Source organism: Anguilla anguilla, chromosome 15 (genome assembly GCF_013347855.1).
Source record: "Anguilla anguilla isolate fAngAng1 chromosome 15, fAngAng1.pri, whole genome shotgun sequence".
Taxonomy (NCBI): domain Eukaryota; kingdom Metazoa; phylum Chordata; class Actinopteri; order Anguilliformes; family Anguillidae; genus Anguilla; species Anguilla anguilla.
In genome coordinates this window covers 32507300-32527819 of record NC_049215.1, presented here as the reverse complement: position 1 = coordinate 32527819, position 20520 = coordinate 32507300, and the positions used below count along the sequence as shown (strand labels likewise).

The 20520-nt window shown below is 47.1% G+C and overlaps 1 protein-coding gene across 1 annotated transcript in view; it reads right to left on the bottom strand.

Moving 5' to 3' along the window:
* The window catches only part of il1rapl1a (interleukin 1 receptor accessory protein-like 1a), a 239425-nt gene that overhangs the window by 86898 nt on the left and 132007 nt on the right, over nucleotides 1-20520 (bottom strand). Inside the window, exons 4-5 of the mRNA XM_035394324.1 lie at nucleotides 10402-10588; nucleotides 7299-7452 (exon numbers count right to left, since the gene is read on the bottom strand). Coding sequence (XP_035250215.1) covers nucleotides 7299-7452; nucleotides 10402-10588 — 341 coding nt within the window. The remainder of the gene's footprint in view (nucleotides 1-7298; nucleotides 7453-10401; nucleotides 10589-20520) is intronic.

Here is a 20520-nt window from a genome sequence, read left to right as displayed (position 1 = left end):
ATGAGAGTACTTCAGAGGGACCCAGAGTAGAGACTTCCATAATGGACAGGGAGACATGGCACAGGCAATACCCCCTGGGAGGGAGCTTCACACAGATCAGAGCGTTTATATAAGAGGAACAGCCACTGTGGCACCACTAACACTTGAGGGCCCCTGGAGGGCCTCTGCAGGGTGGGGCCACATGGGGAGCAGGCGTGTGGGGCCACCCGATTGGTGGATCTGTCTGCAGGGGCGTGGCCACATGGGGTGCAGGGGTGCGGGGCCACCCAATTGGTGGATCTGTGGCTGAGCTGGTGCTCGGTGGGGAAGGGAAGAGCTGGCTTTCTGGAGATGCAGGATGGGAATTGTAGTTTCTGTCTCTCTGCATTGAGGTTTGGAGTGGTGGTCTGCCCTATTGTTGAAACCGCAGATCCCTTCGGCAGGGCTGTTTATGCCTGCCCTCCCCTTTAACCAAGCCTGAAACATGGGGAATCCCAGTTCCAATAAAAAATGACGAATTACATCCAAAGCCAGTATCCCACTGCTGCCACCAATAAGGCGAGTGGCGCGTCACATTAAAGGGCCTGCTGGGAATTGGAGTTTCGTGAGGAATCTCCCCACGTTCTAGCAGCTGATAAGAACGGGGGGTAGCGTAATCAACGTCCCTCTGCAAGACATCAAACCCTACCCATGGTCCTCTGCGGTGCTTGGTACCGCGTTAGAGCCGCGTTAGAGCCGTTTGAAACAGCACCAGCAGTAAGTGTGGAGGCCTCAGTGTACGCAGAAGCTGGAGCATGTAGTGTTTGCTCTCAAACCCCCCCCCCCACACGCCCCCCCCCCCACGCCGCATTTAACACGGCCCCATTCTCCCTCTGATCTCCACTCAAGCAACAAGGGGCGCTGAAGATCAGAGGCTCTCCGATACCACGTGACCCACGGATGCGTACACAGGGCATTAATAATGGAAGGAGCTCAGCGCTCCTCGCCCGACTGGCACGGCTCGCTCTGCTGAAGGACCCGGACACTGGGCAGAGCGCCCGCACGAGCCCACCCCCTCCCCCCCCCTCGGCCGGCAAACGTGTTCCCACAGGTAGACACACCTGTTGGGTGAGCGTCCGATTTCCATCATTCATTCATCATGACCTTGTACGTAAAGCATGATTACCTCATGTGGACAACATGATGACCTCATGCATACGGCATGATGACCTGGTGCATACAGCTTGATGACCTCATGTCTGAAACATGATGACCTGGTGCATACAGCTTGATGACCTCATATCTGAAACATGATGACCTGGTGCATACAGCTTGATGACCTCATGTCTGAAACATGATGACCGCGGGCATACAGCATGATGACCTCATGCAGACAACATGATGACCTCGTGCATACAGCATGATGACCTCATGCAGACAACATGATGACCTCGTGCATACAGCATGATGACCTCATGTGTACAGCACGATGACCTCATTCATACAGCACTGAATAGGCTGAACTGAAACGAAATCGACTCCAGACCGGCCTCCCAGGGTAAGCGATGCGTCCTTCAGCCATATCTGTGTGTGTGTTTAAACCTCCCTGTTTGATTGGTGTGTGTGTGTGTGTGTGTGTGTGTGTGTGTGTTTAAACCTCCCCGTTTGATCGGTGTGTGTGTGTGTGTGTGTGTGTTTACACCTCCCCGTTTGACGTGTGTGTGTGTGTCCTGGCTACAGGAGAAGCGCAGTAAAACACAGTAGGAGCCGGGGAGTAAAAAAGGGGCCCCCACACACACGGGGGGGCCCGTTCCTCCACGGCGTCTGACGGCGGTGGGAGGACTTTTACAAATGTCTCCGGTCAAAGCTCTGAAAATAAATTGGATTAGATTACATCTTACTGATACTCCGGCCCGGAGAAATCCATTTAACAGCGAAAGTGACAACGCAGAGGGGCCCGAGATAGGAGGAGGAGCGCGGAACAGCGAGAGCAGCACCACGCGTGTGGTTCACAAGAGCCCTGCTCCCTCTCTCTCTCTCTCTCTCTTTCTCTCTCTCTCTCTCTCTCTATCTCTCCGTTAAAAGGAGGGCGAACCTCTTCTCGCCTTCTCCGCTCGTTTCCACGGGGTGTGTAAGTGAATTTATCTGTCATTTTACTCTTCGTAAACATCAGTTTCTCTGTTCACTGGGAGTGGGGAGAGAAAGTGGGGAGAGAAAAAAAAGCTGAGAAAAATGTAATGCATCATTTCTATTCGCAGGTAAATAATACATCTCGCAATGCAGAACACAGATTTGGGCTGGTTTTGTATTATACGTTATTTCTCTGTTCAGCAGTAAAGATATAAAGCAGGAATCTTCTCTAAGTCTAAATAAGACTGAATAAGTACCTCCCGCTGAAGAGACACTGTTCCAGGAAGCTAGACAGAAGAAAACACAGAACTGTGCAGCAGGAAGTCATCTCACAAATATTTTGCCGGCAAGGGGACAGCAGCAAATTTTTAATTTTTTTGCTGCATTTTACCATTTAACTACAAGGTGACGCGACCGTCCACCACCAGACTCTGTGGCACTTCGCACATCTGTCAGATAACGGAGATGACTGACCTCACCACTTCTAGGAGGAGCAGGAGCCCATTCCTCCCTGTAGGTCACCATTTCAAAAAAGACCAAATAACCCTCAAAATAAAGGTTAATCTGCCCCGGTCACAAGCAGACCGCCTCAACGAAAAGGCGCCTGGCGTTGATCAGCGAGAACAGGAACGCCCGGGGAGCCTGTTCGGCTGGCCGTACCTGCAGTTTACACACCGGCTCTGTAAGCAGCGTCTGTTTGTGCACCTGGTGCTGTACGAACTGCGCCGCTTACCTACTGTGTGTGTGGACGGGGGGGGCCCCCGAAAATCTGCACCCCCCCTGATCTGGGCCTCAGGCCGGATTCAGGCTGCCGGGCCCGCTCGCCTCTTCCGCACGTTTCAAGCGGAATTAAGGAAGGCGCAGGAGACGCCGCGGCGCTTTTCTGCGACGGCCAGTTCACAGTATCGTGACTGTGATACCAGCCGGCCAGCGAGAAGCCGTTAGCAGCAAGCAATTAACGGCTATCTGACGACCAGCAGAACAGCTGAGCCTAAATCTCAGCTCAAAGATCAGCAACACATTCCGAATCAATTTCAAAGCTAACGTTACCACAGTAATTACATTACAGGCATTCAGCAGATACTCATATCCAGAGCGACTTAAACAACTCTTGACACAGAATTTACATTGCGTTCGCTACCTGGAAATCGAACCTGCGACCTTTGGTTACAAGACTAGTTCCCTACCCATTGCACTACACTGTCATAGTTAACCGTTTTGTACGGGTAAGTAACAAGATCATGGATAAAGATTTTTGGCTCCTTCCGCATTGGCCGTGACTACAGCATAGCTGCTGTACTCTCCTTTAAAATAATGGAGAAACAGTTGGGGTATAAAAGACCAACCCTTCCCACAGGCCATCTGCCAAGCAATTAGAAGCACACAAAGAGCAGTGTCGCAAGTCAGACACCAGGGGGCGCTTCCCTCTCAAAGCCACTACAGCCTCCCAGCCGAGGTGTTTCATTATTAAACTTTGATCACGGAAGTTTTCACACAGAGAAGCGAAAGGCCACATCCCTGTCGAGCGTGCGTAACGTTGCCAGGCTGGTTTGAGCAGGGGCGTGCACGGACAATTTGAGGGGTAGGGGCTCAAGCCCCCCCCCGCCCCGAGTTCTCGACTGACGGCGAGCTCGTTAAATTTAACAGGACTTTTTTGTTTTAAATTTCCTTCACCAATAATGTGATGGGCCATAGAAAAGCGATGGAAACGTTGCTCCCCCAAACCACCACCCCCCCCCCCCCCCCCCCCAAAAAAAAGAAAAGAAAATGAAGCAATGGAGATAATTGCGGTTAAGTGCCTGGGTAAATATTGAGCAGGTGGGGGGGGGGGGGGGGGGGCGGGTTGCAAAGCGATCAAGCACGCAGCGACATAATTAAGCGTTTCATCATTTCAGAGGTTAATAGAAAAGAGTACATTACAAATATTATATCTTTTAGCTCTTCATATAAAATGACTCATATTTCACGGCACAATGCTTCCCACATATCTGCAGGACTGTACACTGATTCTCACAAGTATATTATAAATTAAATACATATTTATGCAAAATGAACGCTTAAAATGCCTATTCCACAGCCTGTACAACAGTCAGCCAATAAGGCTCCCTGGCCCTAAAGCCTTTATATGAATACTGGCCCTGATCACAGACCAGTGGAATTTTACCACAGCCAGTTACAGGGTACCTACAAGTCACTGTGGCCCTTAAAGGTGATGTGGCCCCCCCCCCCCCTGTGACTGGCCTGTAGTGTGGTGGCTTGTACATTTATCCTCGTTCCAGCCAATCCCTTTAATTGAACAAAAAAAAAAACAAAAAAACAAAAAAAAAAAAGTTCAATGTCTAAGGAGTCAGATGTTTGATTGAAGGCGGCGGTCAGACGCGGTGACTCGCGGTAATAAGCCTAATCTACGCCGGGGTGCGCGTGAACAGCAGATAATCGTGGCTTCGCGGCGGTTCGAGGAGCCGGCGGCGTGATAATTGAATACGAAAGCGCGTTTGATAACTGAGCGGGCGGGGATTATTCCGCGTCTCTCTCTCGAGGGCTTTATCTGGGAATAAAGGCCACAGAGATTCCAGGTTTTTCCGTCTTGTTTTCTCTTAATGCATTTTGCTTTTATTGCGTGTTGCTCAGGGAAACATATACATATCTTTCGGGCGCGCGCGCACTTACCTTCCACCGCATAATCTACGGCTGATTTACTGCGCTAGCGAGAAAAAAAACCACGTTTAGCGCTCGGAGGCCTGCGCGTTCGAGCTCTGCTGCTTAAATAAACCTTAAATAAAAGTCTCGCTGATGGATTTTTTAATGTGCCCGCTTGCGTGTGCGTGTGTGTGTGTGCGTGCGTGCGTGCAAGCGCATGTGCGCGAGTGAGTGATATTTAACACTCCATCTCCATATGATGGATCTCACAGCAGTGCCACGTGAGAAGTGCTTTATTCGTTTTAAACATTTTCGCAGCCCCTTCCGAAACACAGTGCCACGACAATTATCTCCTTGATTTACTTAGGTCCGCACGAATCAAGCGTCATCTCGAAACAGGACGGCAGCCACAGCTACGGTTGAATTCGGCAGTCTGGGGGGGGGGGGGGGGGCGGAGGGACGGGAGACATGGAGCCGAGAGGCTGGTGTCGCCCGCCCCCCCCCCCCCAGACTGCCGAATTCAACCGGGCGAGACCAGCCTCTCGGCTCCATGTCTCCCGTCCCTCCGCCCCCCCCCCCCCCCCCAACCCCCCTCAGTCCGGAAGCCCACACGCTGCCGCTGCTGTGTTACGCACACAGCAATATCATCATCAGTAACTGACAGTCGCTACTGTTCGTCTTCCCTTCAGCAGAGAGAAATCAGTAGCAATCATGCCGCTGCACTAAGATAATTGACAGCACCGTTTATCAAATGAAGACGAGCTCCCCCAGCTCTCTGATCAGTGTGTGTGTGGGGAGGAGGGGGGGGGGGGGGTCTGTGTGTATGAATGCATGATATTGATGTTTACTGTTTAGCATAATCACCAAGACTGTAATTGCCTGTCCTTTTCAGCGAAAAAAAAAAAAGAAATAAGGCTAATGAATAGTGAAGAGAGAGAGAAACGGTTTGAGATAAGATCTGGTGGGGGCCAAGAATGTGATTGATTGGCGAAATTGGCCTTTAACAGAATCCGGCTTCCATGTTTGCAGAGGGGACAATAAATGATAATCAGATAGCAGTAAATTACAAACAGAGCGATTGACCCCTGACCCCATCCGCTATGGCTGGTGCATTAAAAATTTAGCACTCCTTTAAACAAGCGCCCCGCTTTCCTCTTCTTTTACCCGCCACACTGACAAAAAAAAATGATTGAACGCTTTTCTGTCAGGGCCAATGTTCTTTTTTTATGCAGCTTAAACGCTGTAGAAAGAGGAAAACGTTTAAAATTAAATCAGAAGTTAACAGACCACAATACAAAGGTGAACACAAAATAAAAAATAAAATAAAAAATCAATGTAAAAATGCAGCCGGCGTATGAAAAGCTAGAAGACGTGATGTTATTAGAGCTGTATGTCTGAGCTAACGAAAAACAGTTAATTGGACCAACGTTACATTTGAGAATATCGTGCCTCCTGTAAATAAGCCTTATGAAACTTCTGAAAGGCTACATTTCAGCTGCCGTCAGCTCGATCGATTAAGGCGTCGATCGCAATTCAGACACACCTGGAAACGCAAAGACAAAAGTCCCCAAACATCTGCTCGAAGTCTCCTTCAGCAACGGTCCCAGTTTCCAGAGCCAGTTCAAGCTCAGACATTTCAGCAGCAGTCTGTCAGCGGATCGCGCTGCGCTAACCCGGGGCTAATTCGGGCCAGACAGAAACTCTGCGCTTCCAGCAGAAAATTACAACCGTGAGGTCAGAGGTCAAATTTAGCCACCTGCGCTGATGCACACTTCCAGCGTAACACAGCTGCTGGGCCGGAGGGCTGGTGCCCAGCTAACATCGAACATCTTTTTAAACAAAAGGTTGCCAATTTAGAGCCGTTTCCGACTTGACCACTTGATTACTTCTTTTGAAGACCCCGTTGTGTAAACTGAAAAAAAAAAAACATATGCTCTGCGCACCTTCTCCTTCTCCCCCCGTCTGTAGTTGCAGGTACGAGAGTAGGCGGTGCGTGTTTGTTTCCACGGACACGGACTGACAGCTCTGATGTCACCCCTGTAACGCGCTCTGACGCGGGCTGGGCCGTTTGGAAACGCGGCGGCAGAAATGGCCGAACACAGCCGCTCGGGCCGAAAAAAAACCTCAGCTCCGCCAGAAAAACAGTGATTTAAAAAGGCATTACAAAGACGTCAAAGTCTATTTCGGCAAACAGACCGTAATCAGGACGCGCGAGCGGACGGCCCGTCGTCCCGTCTGTCTCAGTCTGCCGGCCTCTTTATTTTCGACGCGTCCTCTTCCATTATCGTGACGGCTGTCGCAAACCCCGCGTTATTACTCCGAGAGATCGCAATCACACAATCTCTCAAAAAAAAAAAGACAAGGTGACAGACCATACTCGCCAACAAAAGAAACCTTCAAACAGTAAAAAAAAAACACGAATGCCACCACCACCGCGGTTCGGTTTAAAATAAACACGGTTAAAATAAACACGAGCGTAAAACTCAACTGTCCTCCCCTCAAAGTTGAGAGAAGCGAAAGAGCTGAGAGGAAGAGAAACTTTCGCGCAGTCAGGTGTGCGCGCTCCTTACCTGTGACCGTCAGCTGAGTGGTCCTCCGCACCACGAAGGTTCCGAACTGTAACTCGCACGTGTAATTTCCAATGTCGTCTTCGTGGACCTCGCGGATGGAGAGGGTGTCCTTCTTCAGCAAAATGCTTTCCCTCCACTGTTTGGACTTGCACTCCTATGGGAATAAAATGCAATAGACAACACTGCAGAGCTGCTGAGGTTTGGGCCACACTTTACATGAACATCCATCCATCCATTATCTATACTCGCTTATCCTGGGCAGGGTCCATCCATCCATTATCTATACTCGCTTATCCTGGGCAGGGTCCATCCATTATCTATACTCGCTTATCTTGGGCAGGGTTCATCCATTATCTATACTCGCTTATCCTGGGCAGGGTCCATCCATCCATTATCTATACTCGCTTATCCTGGGCAGGGTCCATCCATTATCTATACCCGCTTATCCTGGGCAGGGTCCATCCATCCATTATCTATACCCTCTGATCCTAGGCAGGGTTGCGGGGGTGCTGGAGCATATCCCAGCGTGCATTGGGCAAAAGGCAGGAATACACCCTTTAAACAACTTCACTTGATCAATACTCCACAAAAACAACACAGTGCTGCAAAGAGTCACCTAGTACCTGTCATAACATAAGTCATGACATCATTTTACTGCTTGTGACACGCGTCAAGAACACAGCGACAATTCTGAATCCAATATTTAGAGTGTGCTTTGCTAAAAGCGCTGCGTGCATTAAGAACATGTTACGATGTTGTGTATTATGCAATTATGCTGAGTGAAGACAGGTGTTATGTAATGCTTACGAAAGTTCTACGAGGGCTTCATTTTCCCCCGATAACTCCAGTGCACTGCGTACAACTGAAATACAGAATCCTTCCACTGCCTTGACACTTAAAACACATGGGTGCCTACAGTTGTGTGCAGCTAGGCCCGTGTGCAGATCCTCATTCGAAATGAATTTAAACGAAGCTTAATGAAGCATGGCCTCTTTACTGCTGCTATTGCCTACTTCCTGCCAGCTTCCAACGCCGCCAGTCTGGGAGCGTGGAGATCCACGGCCTCCATTTTCAGTAGACGTGAGCAGCTTTGTGTGTGTGCTGAGGCTGGGTCTCCCCGGTGACAGTGGACTGGCCTCTCATGCTGGTCAGGGTGGTTCACCATGAGGCAGACCCGTCCCTGGGCTTTGCCATTAACCTTGTAATGAGGGGTGCTCAGTGTGTGGGACGGGGAGGGGGGGACGGGACCCCATCTGGAAGTACTCAGCTGTATTGTGTCCTTTCAATCATATCATAGGCACCCTCGGGCAGGCGCATGCCCCCCCCCAGGCAGACACATGCCACCCCAGGCAGACAAATGACACCCCCAGGCACACACACACACACACACACACACACAAACACCTCTGACAGGCTTTCGTGCTACAGTAGCGCAGTGTGTTCTGTGGTGTAAAAGCCAAAAAATCTTCCAAATTGGAAAGGAAAAAGGAAAAAGGGGGGAGCACCCAAGGAGAGATAAAGAATTTAAGGGAAACCCAAGTGAGTCAGAGGCCTCTGCTTATCTGGCAGCCCAGTCTTCAGGAGCCTCACGCCTGGGTTGCCAGATAAGAAGCCACCTACTGCAGAATCACACGACAGCGGGAGGGGGGCGTGGGGGGGGGGATAGGGGGGGTGGAACTCCTGGAGTTTAGCATTCTCAGCAGGAGCACAGATATTAGGAAGGGACCTGACTCTGTGGGCTTCTGAGGTCACACTATGAGGAGGTGGAACAGTAAGATCAGACCATAAGGAGGTGGCACTAAATGGAGGTCAGACTATAAGGAGGTGGCACTATAAGGAGGTAGCAGAATAAGGAGGTCACAATTTAAGGAGGTCACGCTCTAAGGAGGTGGCATAATAAGGAGGCCATACTATAAGGAGGTGGCACTATAAGATCAGACTATAAGGAGGTGGCACTAAATGGAGGTCAGACTACAAGGAGGTGGCACCATAAGGAGGTAGCACAATAAGGAGGTCACACCATAATCAGGGGGCACTATAAGGGGGGTCACACTATAAGGAGGTGGTCCCCTACCTCCTGATCTCCTGCATAATCACACAGACCTGGAAAGACCTCCGTGCACAGGCCCTGCTGAGTCACATTAAGGATGAATATGATTCAGCCATGACTCCCCCCCCCTCTCTCCCCCACCCCCACTGCTGCTCTGACCCCCGGCAGCCTCACGACAGGGCGGTGTGCAATTAGCAGGTAAGGTTTTCTTCAGCAGGACCCAGAATGAAACAAACCCACAGGCCGGGGGGGGTGTTTCACACAGCACGGTGATTAAGGGAAACACAATAATAGCGGGACATTTATTCAAAAACACACAGAAGCTCGGCGCATAAATAAACATGCTGACACGCACACGGGAGAGAGAGAGAGAGAGTGTGTGTGTGTGTGTGTGTGTGTGCGTTAGACATTGGAGACATGTTTCATGAAAGTACTGTACGGTGTTTTTTTTTTTCAAAATTATTTCACTACAATCAAAAAAAATGAACTATATATAATTGAGCATAAGTGTGATTCTGTTGTTTTTAATGATCAAATAATACCAATCGAATTACAGTACAATGAAGCCAGACCAGGAGATGGGGGTCTGCAGGATGACAGCAAGCATGGCCAGGGTGTGGTTAGGGCGTGGTAAGGGTGCAGTCAGGGTGTGGTGAGGGCAAAAATAATTTTGAAAAAAAAATGGTACAGTGAGGGTAAATGGTAAATGGACTGCATTTATATAGCGCTTTTATCCAAAGCGCTTTACAATTGATGCCTCTCATTCGCCAGAGCAGTTAGGGGTTAGGGGTTAGGTGTCTTGCTCAAGGACACTTCGACATGCCCAGGGCGGGGTTTGAACCGGCAACCCTCCGACTGCCAGACAATCGGTCTTACCTCCTGAGCTATGTCGCCCCAGGGTGTGGTCAGGGCGTGGCCAGGGTGTGGTGTCAGGGTGCGGTTAGGGTGCGTTCAGGGCATGGTCAGGGTACAGTGAGGGTGTGGTCAGGGCGTGGCCAGGGTGTGGTGTCAGGGTGCGGTTAGAGTGTGGTTAGGGCATGGTCAGGCTCTCACCTTGTACCACACAATCTCGGGGTCCTTTGCAGACTGCGTGTAGTCCTCGATGTCTCGGCAGGTGATATCCTTGCTCTTGCTCAGCTCCGCCTTCTCGAAGTAGCGCATTTTGGAGTTGTAGCAGAGGTCAGTGTCGTTCTCCGCCACGATCAGGGACATGGACACCTTCATGCAGTACGTGGAATTCCTGCAAAACAGAAACAAAATAATCAGAATTATTAACACTACTTTACTACAGTGACTCGGCCCCTGAAATCAAATGCACAACATTCATATTAAAAAAACCGTCAGCAAATAAACAACATTATACTGCGTACAAACTACTTAAAGTGTGTACATTGTTATAAGATAAAGGTTTCCCAGAACAATCCTTCCCATCAAGGACACAGCAGACATAGGAATTGCTTTGGAAAGGAAAAACAGAAATTATTTTTTTTTGCCATGTAATCTTTCAGGATAGGGATTTACATGAAGGGTTCCAATCTGCAGGTGTGTGGTCAGCTTTTTTTGCACTCTTCAGGACAACATTATTTCTGGCAGGTTTATAAAACCCACTGGTCACAATTTCTGCCAAACGGCTTGCCTGAACTGCAGCCCCCAGCGGTGTTGGTTTGAGGACAGTAAGTATGACAGCACACGTGCCACTCCACAAATCCACTCCTGGACGATGCGACAAGCTACTTCTAGCGGAAAGCGGATAGGTTGCTGGCTCAAGACCTGGCTGTGCCACACCGCGGACGAAACTTCACTCCGTGCTGTCCTATTTGGTAATGAAAGATTGTCTGATAACTCTCTCACTGAGAGCTTCAGGCCTCCAACTGTGAAGGGTATTTATTAAGGGAGGTGAGGGGGAGGTGGGGGGGAGGTGAGAGGGAGGTGTCACTCCTCCGCTCTCATTAAAACCTGTGATTTACATTTCTACAACTTTACACTTGGAAATCGAGAACTCGGCTGGAGTCCCACCTCGGCTAATTCACTTTGTGCTCCAGCACTTTCTCCTGCAGGCCCTCCTGCACTCATTAGAGGAATAATAATCCGCAAAAGAGGTTAAATCGGGCCGACCCAAGCGGAAGCTCCCTTCGCAAAAAAAAAAGGCAGACCCGGTCGGTGTCGTCAGTCCGGGCCGAAAACAACCGACGCTTGTTTGTAATTAAACAAGGACCCTGAGCTGAATCGCACGGCACTCCACACACCCTCTCTCTCTCCACAAGCCCCCCTCTCCATGCACTTTGTTAAAATGTTACGGAATCGAAGCCTCTCCAAAAACGCTACGCAGAAATGACAGGCTATGCAGAAATTAAGGGGGGGGGGGTAAGCGAAACCGGTAAACAATCCACTCGACCAACGAGGCGCGTCGCGTCGCTCCTCTGCTTACGGTACGGGGGGGGGGGACCGGGGGCTCATTGTCCTTTGGCTGTTAAAGGAGCCGCGGCGAGGGCCCGCATTGTGTTTGCTCAGCCATTTACAGATGAGTGGGGATGATGTGGAAGAGATGAGCTCGGCTATTGCAAATTATCTCCCTCACACACACAAAAAAAAAAAACAAAAAAAAAAAAAAAACCGGAAGGGGGAGAAAATATGAATCGGGCGGTAACGCGGGGCGACGGCGGTTACCGCGGACGACGGCGAAGATTGATTAAGCCCTTTGTTTTCCGCACGTTATGCAGATACTGCGCAGGGCAGGCCCGCAGAAAATTACTTTCCCAGAATTGATGTTCTGCGACGGGCCAGAACCGAAAAACATAAATAAATAAATAAATAATGGCGGAGGCGTGGTGGTGGAGTCACCGCTTTTTTTTGGACGAGGTCACTGATGACAAGAGGCAACTTACGAGGGACGGGACGCTAAGTCCAGCCGATTTGGCAGTGCAAGCAGAGGAGCAACAAAAACGGTTCTGCTTCGCAGCGTACGGACCCTGTCCTCGGGGATAGCCTCCAGTACTGACAGCTAGCTGTCACAAACATCTTAAAGGGCGGGGCGGGGCGGCGCTCGTGCTGTCAATCGCCAGTGTGTGCCCCTCCCTCACTGCCCATAGCAAGGTACCGATTCTAATTAGTCACCACCATTGGTTATTTAGAAATAGTGCGCGATTCTGAATTTACACAGTGCTTCTCTCTGTTTGCCTCAGGACATTGAACAACTATTGAGAGAACACCCTTTTAATATTTCAGCGAGTACCCCCTGTGACTTCGGTGAGACACCTACCAGAGCCCAAACACTGACTCTAAAATGAGCCAGAAGCCAAGGGATGGAATTCTACCAGAGCTTTCAGCCAATCAGCAGAGACTGACCCATACCCACCAAGCTCTCACAGTGCGTTACAGTCGGGTACCTCACCATATTTACAGTTTGCTACATTTCTGACGTGATCAGCGAGCGGATTGGATGCTCTGGACGGAACCGCAGTGGCGTTTCCGTGGGGATTCAGCGGGTTTTCGATAAGGAACGGCGAAGCTGAGCGGAGTTGGGCAGACCCGTCCCTTTGATCGCGGTATGCCACGGTTGCTAACGAGACCAGCCCCCCCCCCCCAAACCGAGGCCTACTCAGGACACGCCACCGCGGGCCGCTACGGCTGGCGCTACGGTCACCCGCTGGCAGAGGGCATCAGGACCACAGATCCGCGCCCAAATCAAAGGCGGTCTGACGGTGCCAGTGATTATATCACAGCCAGGTGACTCTGTGAGAGCCAATTACACAGACCCTTTGGACAGATCTCTAACTCCGTGTCTGTGACCAGTAGCAGAAGCGGCTTTAGATAATACATTTTAAAAAAAGCTACGGTGCAATATGCACAAAGCAACACAGGAACTCTTTTTGTGTAAAAGTGTAAGTCTTTTTTTAACTAACAGGAAGTCAGAACATGTACCCATCTCAGGATTGTAATCAACCATATCAACTATCTTGGAATCATGTTCTGTATGCCAGATATGAAAGCTAACTAATTTATAAAGGTTATATGTTTCATTCATTCAGTGACATATAAAAATGCTGGGATTCTAATAACAGGTTATCTGGACAGCTGGTCACTTAAACCAAGTTTAATAGTTTAAAATAAATACCGCAGTGACAAAGCAAAAGGAGAGACTCCAAATCTGTATTGCCTAAAGGTTTACAAAAATGCAATTTTAAGGATTTTTTAAAAAGTTGCAACAACCTTAATAATGCATACATTGACTAACAAAAAAACCCAGCAGTCAGCACTAAAGATCCCCCAGGGCTGAGTTTGAGAACTTCTGTCCTGCAATATCCTGCACATCTGTCGCTAACACTTTTTAAAGAGGCTGAATATCCCCAATCAAACAGGAAACATTTAAATCAGGCCACTTTTCCAAACAGTCTTCCTCACATTATTGCACGAGTTAAATATTCATTTGAGCAGAAATCATGGATAAACAATTTCCTTTAGTTTCAAGTGTAAAACTGCTCATTACAAAAAAAAAAAGAAATGCAAAGTACAAGAGCACATTTTCATGATCAACTCCAAAAAATCGTGTTTGCGTTGGTGATTAACACATAGAGATAATGAACACGACACGTGAATGGATCCCTATTGATTTCTACATCAACAACACAAAAACAACCGAATACATTTTCAGAAGGCATCTGGGTAAAAACTGTACTCAACGAATGCTAAATGTTAAACCATAAAATTTTATGTCTGAAATTACACGAGCAAAAATGAATGTTCGCACGGAAAGGAGGTCATTTCATAATGCTTATTGCCTGAAAATTGATTCCCCCGCGTGAACGCTGTCTGAGTAGCGTTGTCAATGAGAATGTTTAGATGCCTCTTGCAGAAGCTAATTTGCTCATTTAGGTTTCCCTTTCTGGCTCGCTAAGAATGCGCTCTGTGCTGGAGCCTTCCGAGAAGGGACAAATGGCAGTTTGTTTTTGAAGTGAAGGAGTTCCGTTTCGTTTAAAAACAAACTGTCACGTGGAAACGGAGTCAACTTAATTTTTTAATGTATTAGCTTCATCTGACAGGGAGAATGCAAATGAATAACATTTCTGCATTAACATTTCCATTTTTAGAGTTACCCAGGTAGGCTAATTTTCATCTGCAGACCTTGGGGCTACATGTTTTTGGACTGTGGGAGGAAACCGGAGTACACAGAGGAAACTCACGCAAACACAGGGGGGGGGGGAAACTCCATGCAGTGTGTATGCGAGCAGGCCTGGACTCGAACCCGGTACCTACTTCTTGCAAGGCAACAGCGCTAAACCACCGTGCCATTCCACCAAAATCACATGGATTTGTACAGGACAAACGGATTCTGGCTTAACGGCTTTTCAGCAGTCATATACGAAATAAAAACGTTAGTTCAGAGGGTGAGATATCATTGTTTTCGCCCATCGCCAGGCACGTACTTTATTTGTAGGCCCTAGTCAAAATGTTTTTAATTGGATTTACGAGTCATAACATTTTAATGTGCAATTCGAGACCAACTTTATGGCGTGGTGGGGAAAAAAACTAATAAAAATCTACTTCTGTAGATAATACTTGGGAAAAAAACAATCTCTGCATTCATGAATTAAATTAGATGCATTTCAAATTTTAGTAAAACACAAACACATCTCTATAACTTTAGACTGATACAAACATTGTTTGCAATGTGAATAAAGTCCTGAGCAGGAGGGAGGGCATTGCACAGCCTATGCTGTGGAGTGCTGGCACAGAACATTTTCACCTGGCTTCAACCAGCCAGCCAGTCAGGTGACAAATAAATAGAAGCTCGTTGCAGGCGCTCACAAAGTGGAATTTATGTAGCAATAGATTGTGGCATCTGTCGCCTCCCCAGGCATGAACTTACAGCCAGGAACTCACTGAAAAAATGAGGAAGTGCAATGAAAGAATAGAGAATATAATTATATGAGTGCAGTGTTTGTGTGTGTGTGTGTGTGTGTGTGTGTGAGAGAGAGAGACAGTAGTGTGTGAGTGTGCATGCGTGTGTGTGAGAGAAAGTGTAATGTGTGTGTGTAGTGTTTGTGTGTGTGCGTGTGTGTGAGAGAGAGAGAGACAGTAGTGTGAGTATTCATGTGTGTGAGAGAAAGAGTAGTGTGTGTGTGTGTGTGTGTAGTGTTTCTGCGTGTGTGTGTGTGTAGTGTTTGTGTGTGTGCATGTGTGTGTGTAGTGTTTGTGTGTGTATGTGCGTGTGTATGTGTGTGTAATTTGTTCCTGTTGCATTTTATGTCACACTTGTATCACCATCCAGTGCTTATATTGCACTTGTATTGTTATTTTGATGTCGCAGCTCATCATCATGCCTCCTAGTTTGACTCACCATCATTTTCTGACCTAGCCTATGCTTACTGTGTTAACTGACTTAATGTGTTCGTGGCTGTGGACAACTGTTACATAATGAGCATTGTACCTTACGGACCTGTATTTTGTAGTTGAATTAATGACCTTCGATGTGCACTTATTGTACTTCGCTTTGAATAAAAGTGTCTGCCAAATAAATGCAATGCAATGTGTCCATGTGAGTGTGCGAGTGAAGAAACTTTGACTTGCTAGCTGACCCAAAGCCTAAGATGAAAGCTTGTTCCTTAATGTTCAGCTAATATTCAGGCCGATGTTAAGATATTCCTCCTTTTCAGATGAATTTTTCATGAGCCCTGAAATCTGGAGCATTACTAAAACCAGGAAGTGACAGACAAAGTTATACTGCAAAGGAAAAAAAAACAGCCAGCCAATCACAAGCTTCATTATTCTGCATAAGGACACTCACCAATCACATGGTTCATTATTCTATGTGAGGATCAGAAAATATAGCCAATCCCACAGCTCGTTATGTTTCTTCAAATAGAGGGAGCAGCCAATCACAAAGAGGAGAATGAACACACAGCTTGCATAACATAAGCTGTGTGTAAACATAAGCCCATTTACACTAGTCTCGTCAAAACAGATTTATCTGATAATGAGAATCCTACCGCAGTGACGTCAGTGTAAAATAGCGAAGAAAAAACTGAATTATGGGAAGGTGGTGGTAAAACTGTGCGTGGAAAGTATGAAAAATGTGTGAGTAAACTGTGTGTTTGTGTGTGTGTGTGTGTGTGTGTGTGTGCATGTGAGAGAGTGAGAGAGAGCAAGAGAAAAAGAAAGACTGAATATATTAAATAACTTAAAAGTTGTACATGAAAAAAGTGAAATTACATTTGCATCTCTGTATAATTGCTTTGGTGCAAGTATAAAAGATAAGAGAGCTGGGAGAGCTTATTAAATCTAAAATGAGGACAAGTGAAAGATGAATTATAAATTACTACAAACTAACCAAGACACTCACCACATAATTCATTTCATATATACAGACAGAGAGAGAGAGAGAGAGACAGGGTGACAGAGACAGAAAGAGAGAGAGAGAGAGAGAGAGGCTTGTGATTTTTCAAATAATGTCCTGTTCTCAGGAAATTAAGTCAAAGTTCTTAATTGCCACAATATATATAGACCACTGCACACGCCACCATTAAAGCTTAAAAGAGAATCATAAAGTGGCTAAGAGAGTATGTGACCGAGCGTGTGCGCGTGTATTACAGAAGCATTTCAATTATAACTGTGTATTACTAGAAAAAAAGTGTAACATTTTCCCAAACAAAACGCAATTCCTTTCTCTGTACAGACCAACAACAAATTCCCCCAAGAGTTCATTTCTATCAGAACAAGATGGCTAAACTCATCAATGGATTTATTCTAAATTTAAACAGCTTTTCTTTAAAAAAAAAAAAAAAAAAAAAAAAAAAAAAAAAAAGACACTTTGCTTAGCATTCCAAAGACCGTAGCGGCTCAGCAAATGAATATTAGATAAAGGCAGCAGGGCTGGATTATTCTCAAATTGATTTTTGGGTCAATTCATCTCACTCCCCTGATCAGAATGTCCTTTGATACTTGTGGAGTGATGGGACTTGTTCTCAAAAATGAGGGGGGGAAAATACACAATCTCACAGAATGATTCATGCGTCACTCTCCAACGTGAGAGCGGGGGGGGGGTCGGGGGGGGGGGGGTGTTGATTATTTCTGAACTTTCTCAGTTTTATACATTTCCCAGCATGCCGATCTGCTCCCCCGAGCGTGAGGCGGGCTGTGTGTACCCGGCGGAACTTTCCGGATCAGCCGAGCCGGTTACTGTACTTATTAATCTTCCTCCGCAGTGCGCCACGCTCTGCCTCGTCATCACCGCCCCCACCCCCTCCCCCCTCCCCCCCCCCAGTGGCATAGACGCATGCGACCAATGGGGGGGGGGGGTGTTCTAGTGAAGCACCGAGTGCTTTTAGATTCCGCCCGCCGATGCCCCCCCCCCCCAGTCCTCTCCAGATCCCTGTGAGACCCCCCCTCCCCCCACCCCTCCATCCATAAAGACAGGTGCCACAAGCATTCACACCTCTACTTTCAGTTCTTTGTTACCCTCCATTGTGCAAGGATTACACCACTGAATGGCCTTTAACTGTATATATATGAGAACTGCGGACCTATTGAGGAGAAAGGGGGGGTGGGGGGGGGGGGGGGGGGGTGGGATCTTTCTCCATAGCTCCATAGAGAATCCAAACCAAACACTTTCACTGAGTTTTGAGTACGCAAAATATATATATATATATATAACAGTTGCCTCCACCACTAAGGGGCAGTATAGACAGGCATCGCGACTGGCGCAGTGGCCATGTAGGGAGATGGGAGAGGTTGGGCAGAGACCTGGCTGGCGTACGTAAGGTTTGCAGATCAATCGAAGGCCCCCCCAGTATGGAAGTAACGAGGGTCCAAGCCTGGATGTGCGCTCATTTTTTATTCAGACGTGACTGAGCAAAGACTAAAGCTCAGACACATTGCACCTGAACGCAGGTAAAAAGTCGGGGGGGGGGGCTCCATGATTTAGTGGCGCAATACAAGCAGCTCATTATGGCCCAATGAACAATAATCAACTATCAGTGCGCCGCAGTACAGAAGGTCACAAAGCTTACAAGCTCGAACACTTTCAGACTAATGACCGGTGAACTTTGAGGCCTGGTAATACTAGGTTCCAACTAAAGGTCAGATCGGAAAGTAATTAGCCGACGAGTCTATTTTCAAGCATTCTGGAGGAAATGTCGTACAAAGCGAACCACTGAGTCGCAGTAGTGTGTGCGGGTGGCTGCAGTGAATCTCAAATTCAGCAGGTCAAAACCTTGAGTTCAGGGGTTAAGATAGAATGGAGGCACTCTACTCATAATACAGTGTTACATGGAAGCAAGCTCATAACTCGTTGTTATGTATAAACTTGTGTAAGCAAATTCAAAACGCAGTTACAGGGAAACAAACTCACATAACTCGCTGTTATGCAGAAACAATCTCATAACTTATTGTTAAACTCATAATTCAGTGTTACACAGAAACAAACTCATAACTCAACGTTACACGGAAACAAACTCATAACTTATTGTTACACGGAAACAAACTCATAACTTATTGTTACACTTAAATTCATAACTCACTGTTACACAAAAACAAACTCATAACCGATTATTACACAGAAACAAACTCATAATTCACAGTTACCCAGGAACAAATTCATGGTTACATGCTAAAAATGATTCCATTTGCTACCTCAGTTTTCATATGGACTGCGCAAGGCTGTCTTCACTGTGTTACACTCTGATTTTATTTTTGTTGAAAACGTGTTAATCTGATCTCGTCTTGAACCCGGGCTTTCAGAAGCAGCTGGCTGAGTTAAGTCAACAGCAGTTAGGAACAGACATTTTGGGGCCAACTGCCAAACGGCAGAACAACATGAAGACTCAATGACTACAGATAGAGGGGAGGCCTGTTCTTTTCTGGTCTAACCTTCACCATTAAAACACAACTGTTCAACACGAGAGAACAAATACACTGTAACTGCAGGGAAGGGAGGTAAGAGAGCAAATTTTACTCACTAAACGGAACTCAAATTGGGGTCTCGAAACCATGAAATTTAAAACAGACATTTTGTGGCCTGAATTTGATCAACATTTGCTCCTTAATTTCGACAGGGGCTCTTTTGAGACAATGGAGGTGATTGACCTCTTAGGGGTTACTCAGGGATGTTGGAGGTGGCTTATTCTTAGTTGTAAAATTTCTACAGATTCTGATGATTTTAAAAATTCATGTTTCTTTCTTACTTTCAGCAATGCAGAGTTACAGTTTCAGATGCATTTTGACCGAGGTCAGGTCAGGTCAGCTCAGGTGAGGTCAGGTCCCATAGAAACCACCGAGTGAGGTCGCCATTCTGAGGTTGCCGAGGGCAACCGTGGCGCTGACCACCCACACAGGTAAGAGCCAAACCTGCCCACGTGCATGCACACTGGGTCTAAGGTAAAGTATCAGAATGTTCATTCAAAGCATCTCTCAGCAGAATCACCTAGAGGAAACAGACGCTGGATGTTCAGAAACCCATCGTAAATAACCACAGAACCCCACAGACATCACAGATAGTCAGAGAAAACAAGACAACATAAATAATCAGAGAACCCCCATCATAAATAGCGTGAAGAACCCCACAGTCATTATAAATAACCAGAGACCCCCATATTCAACATAAATAACCCTACAGCCATCACAGATAAGCACATAACCATACAGTCATTATAAATAATCAGAGAACCCTACAGTCATCACAGAGAACCATATAGCCATCACAAATAACCAGAGAGCCCTACAGTCATCACAAATAACCAGAGAACCCTACAGTCATCACAAATAACCACAGAACCCTACAGTCATTATACCAGAGAACCCTACAGCCATTATAAATAATCAGAACCCTACAGTCATCACAAATAACCAGAGAAACCCACAGTCATAATACACAATAAGCAGAGATCCCCAGAACCACCATAAATATCTGGAGAACCTCATAAGACGCAATAAATAATCGGAGATTAAAACATTGACATTTACACTGGCAAGAGCCCTCGGCTTAAGGTGTAGACACAACTGGACGCCCGGCACCTGCTGCAGAGTGGCCGCGCACGTCCCGTTACGACATGACAATATTATCAGCGCCTCTCAGACACTCTTGACATTTTTTCCTATTAATGGCAGCTGCATACGTTCTGAAGTCACAGACTTAACACATTTTGAGCCTGAATTAGCCAAGCATGACCTTTACTTCAT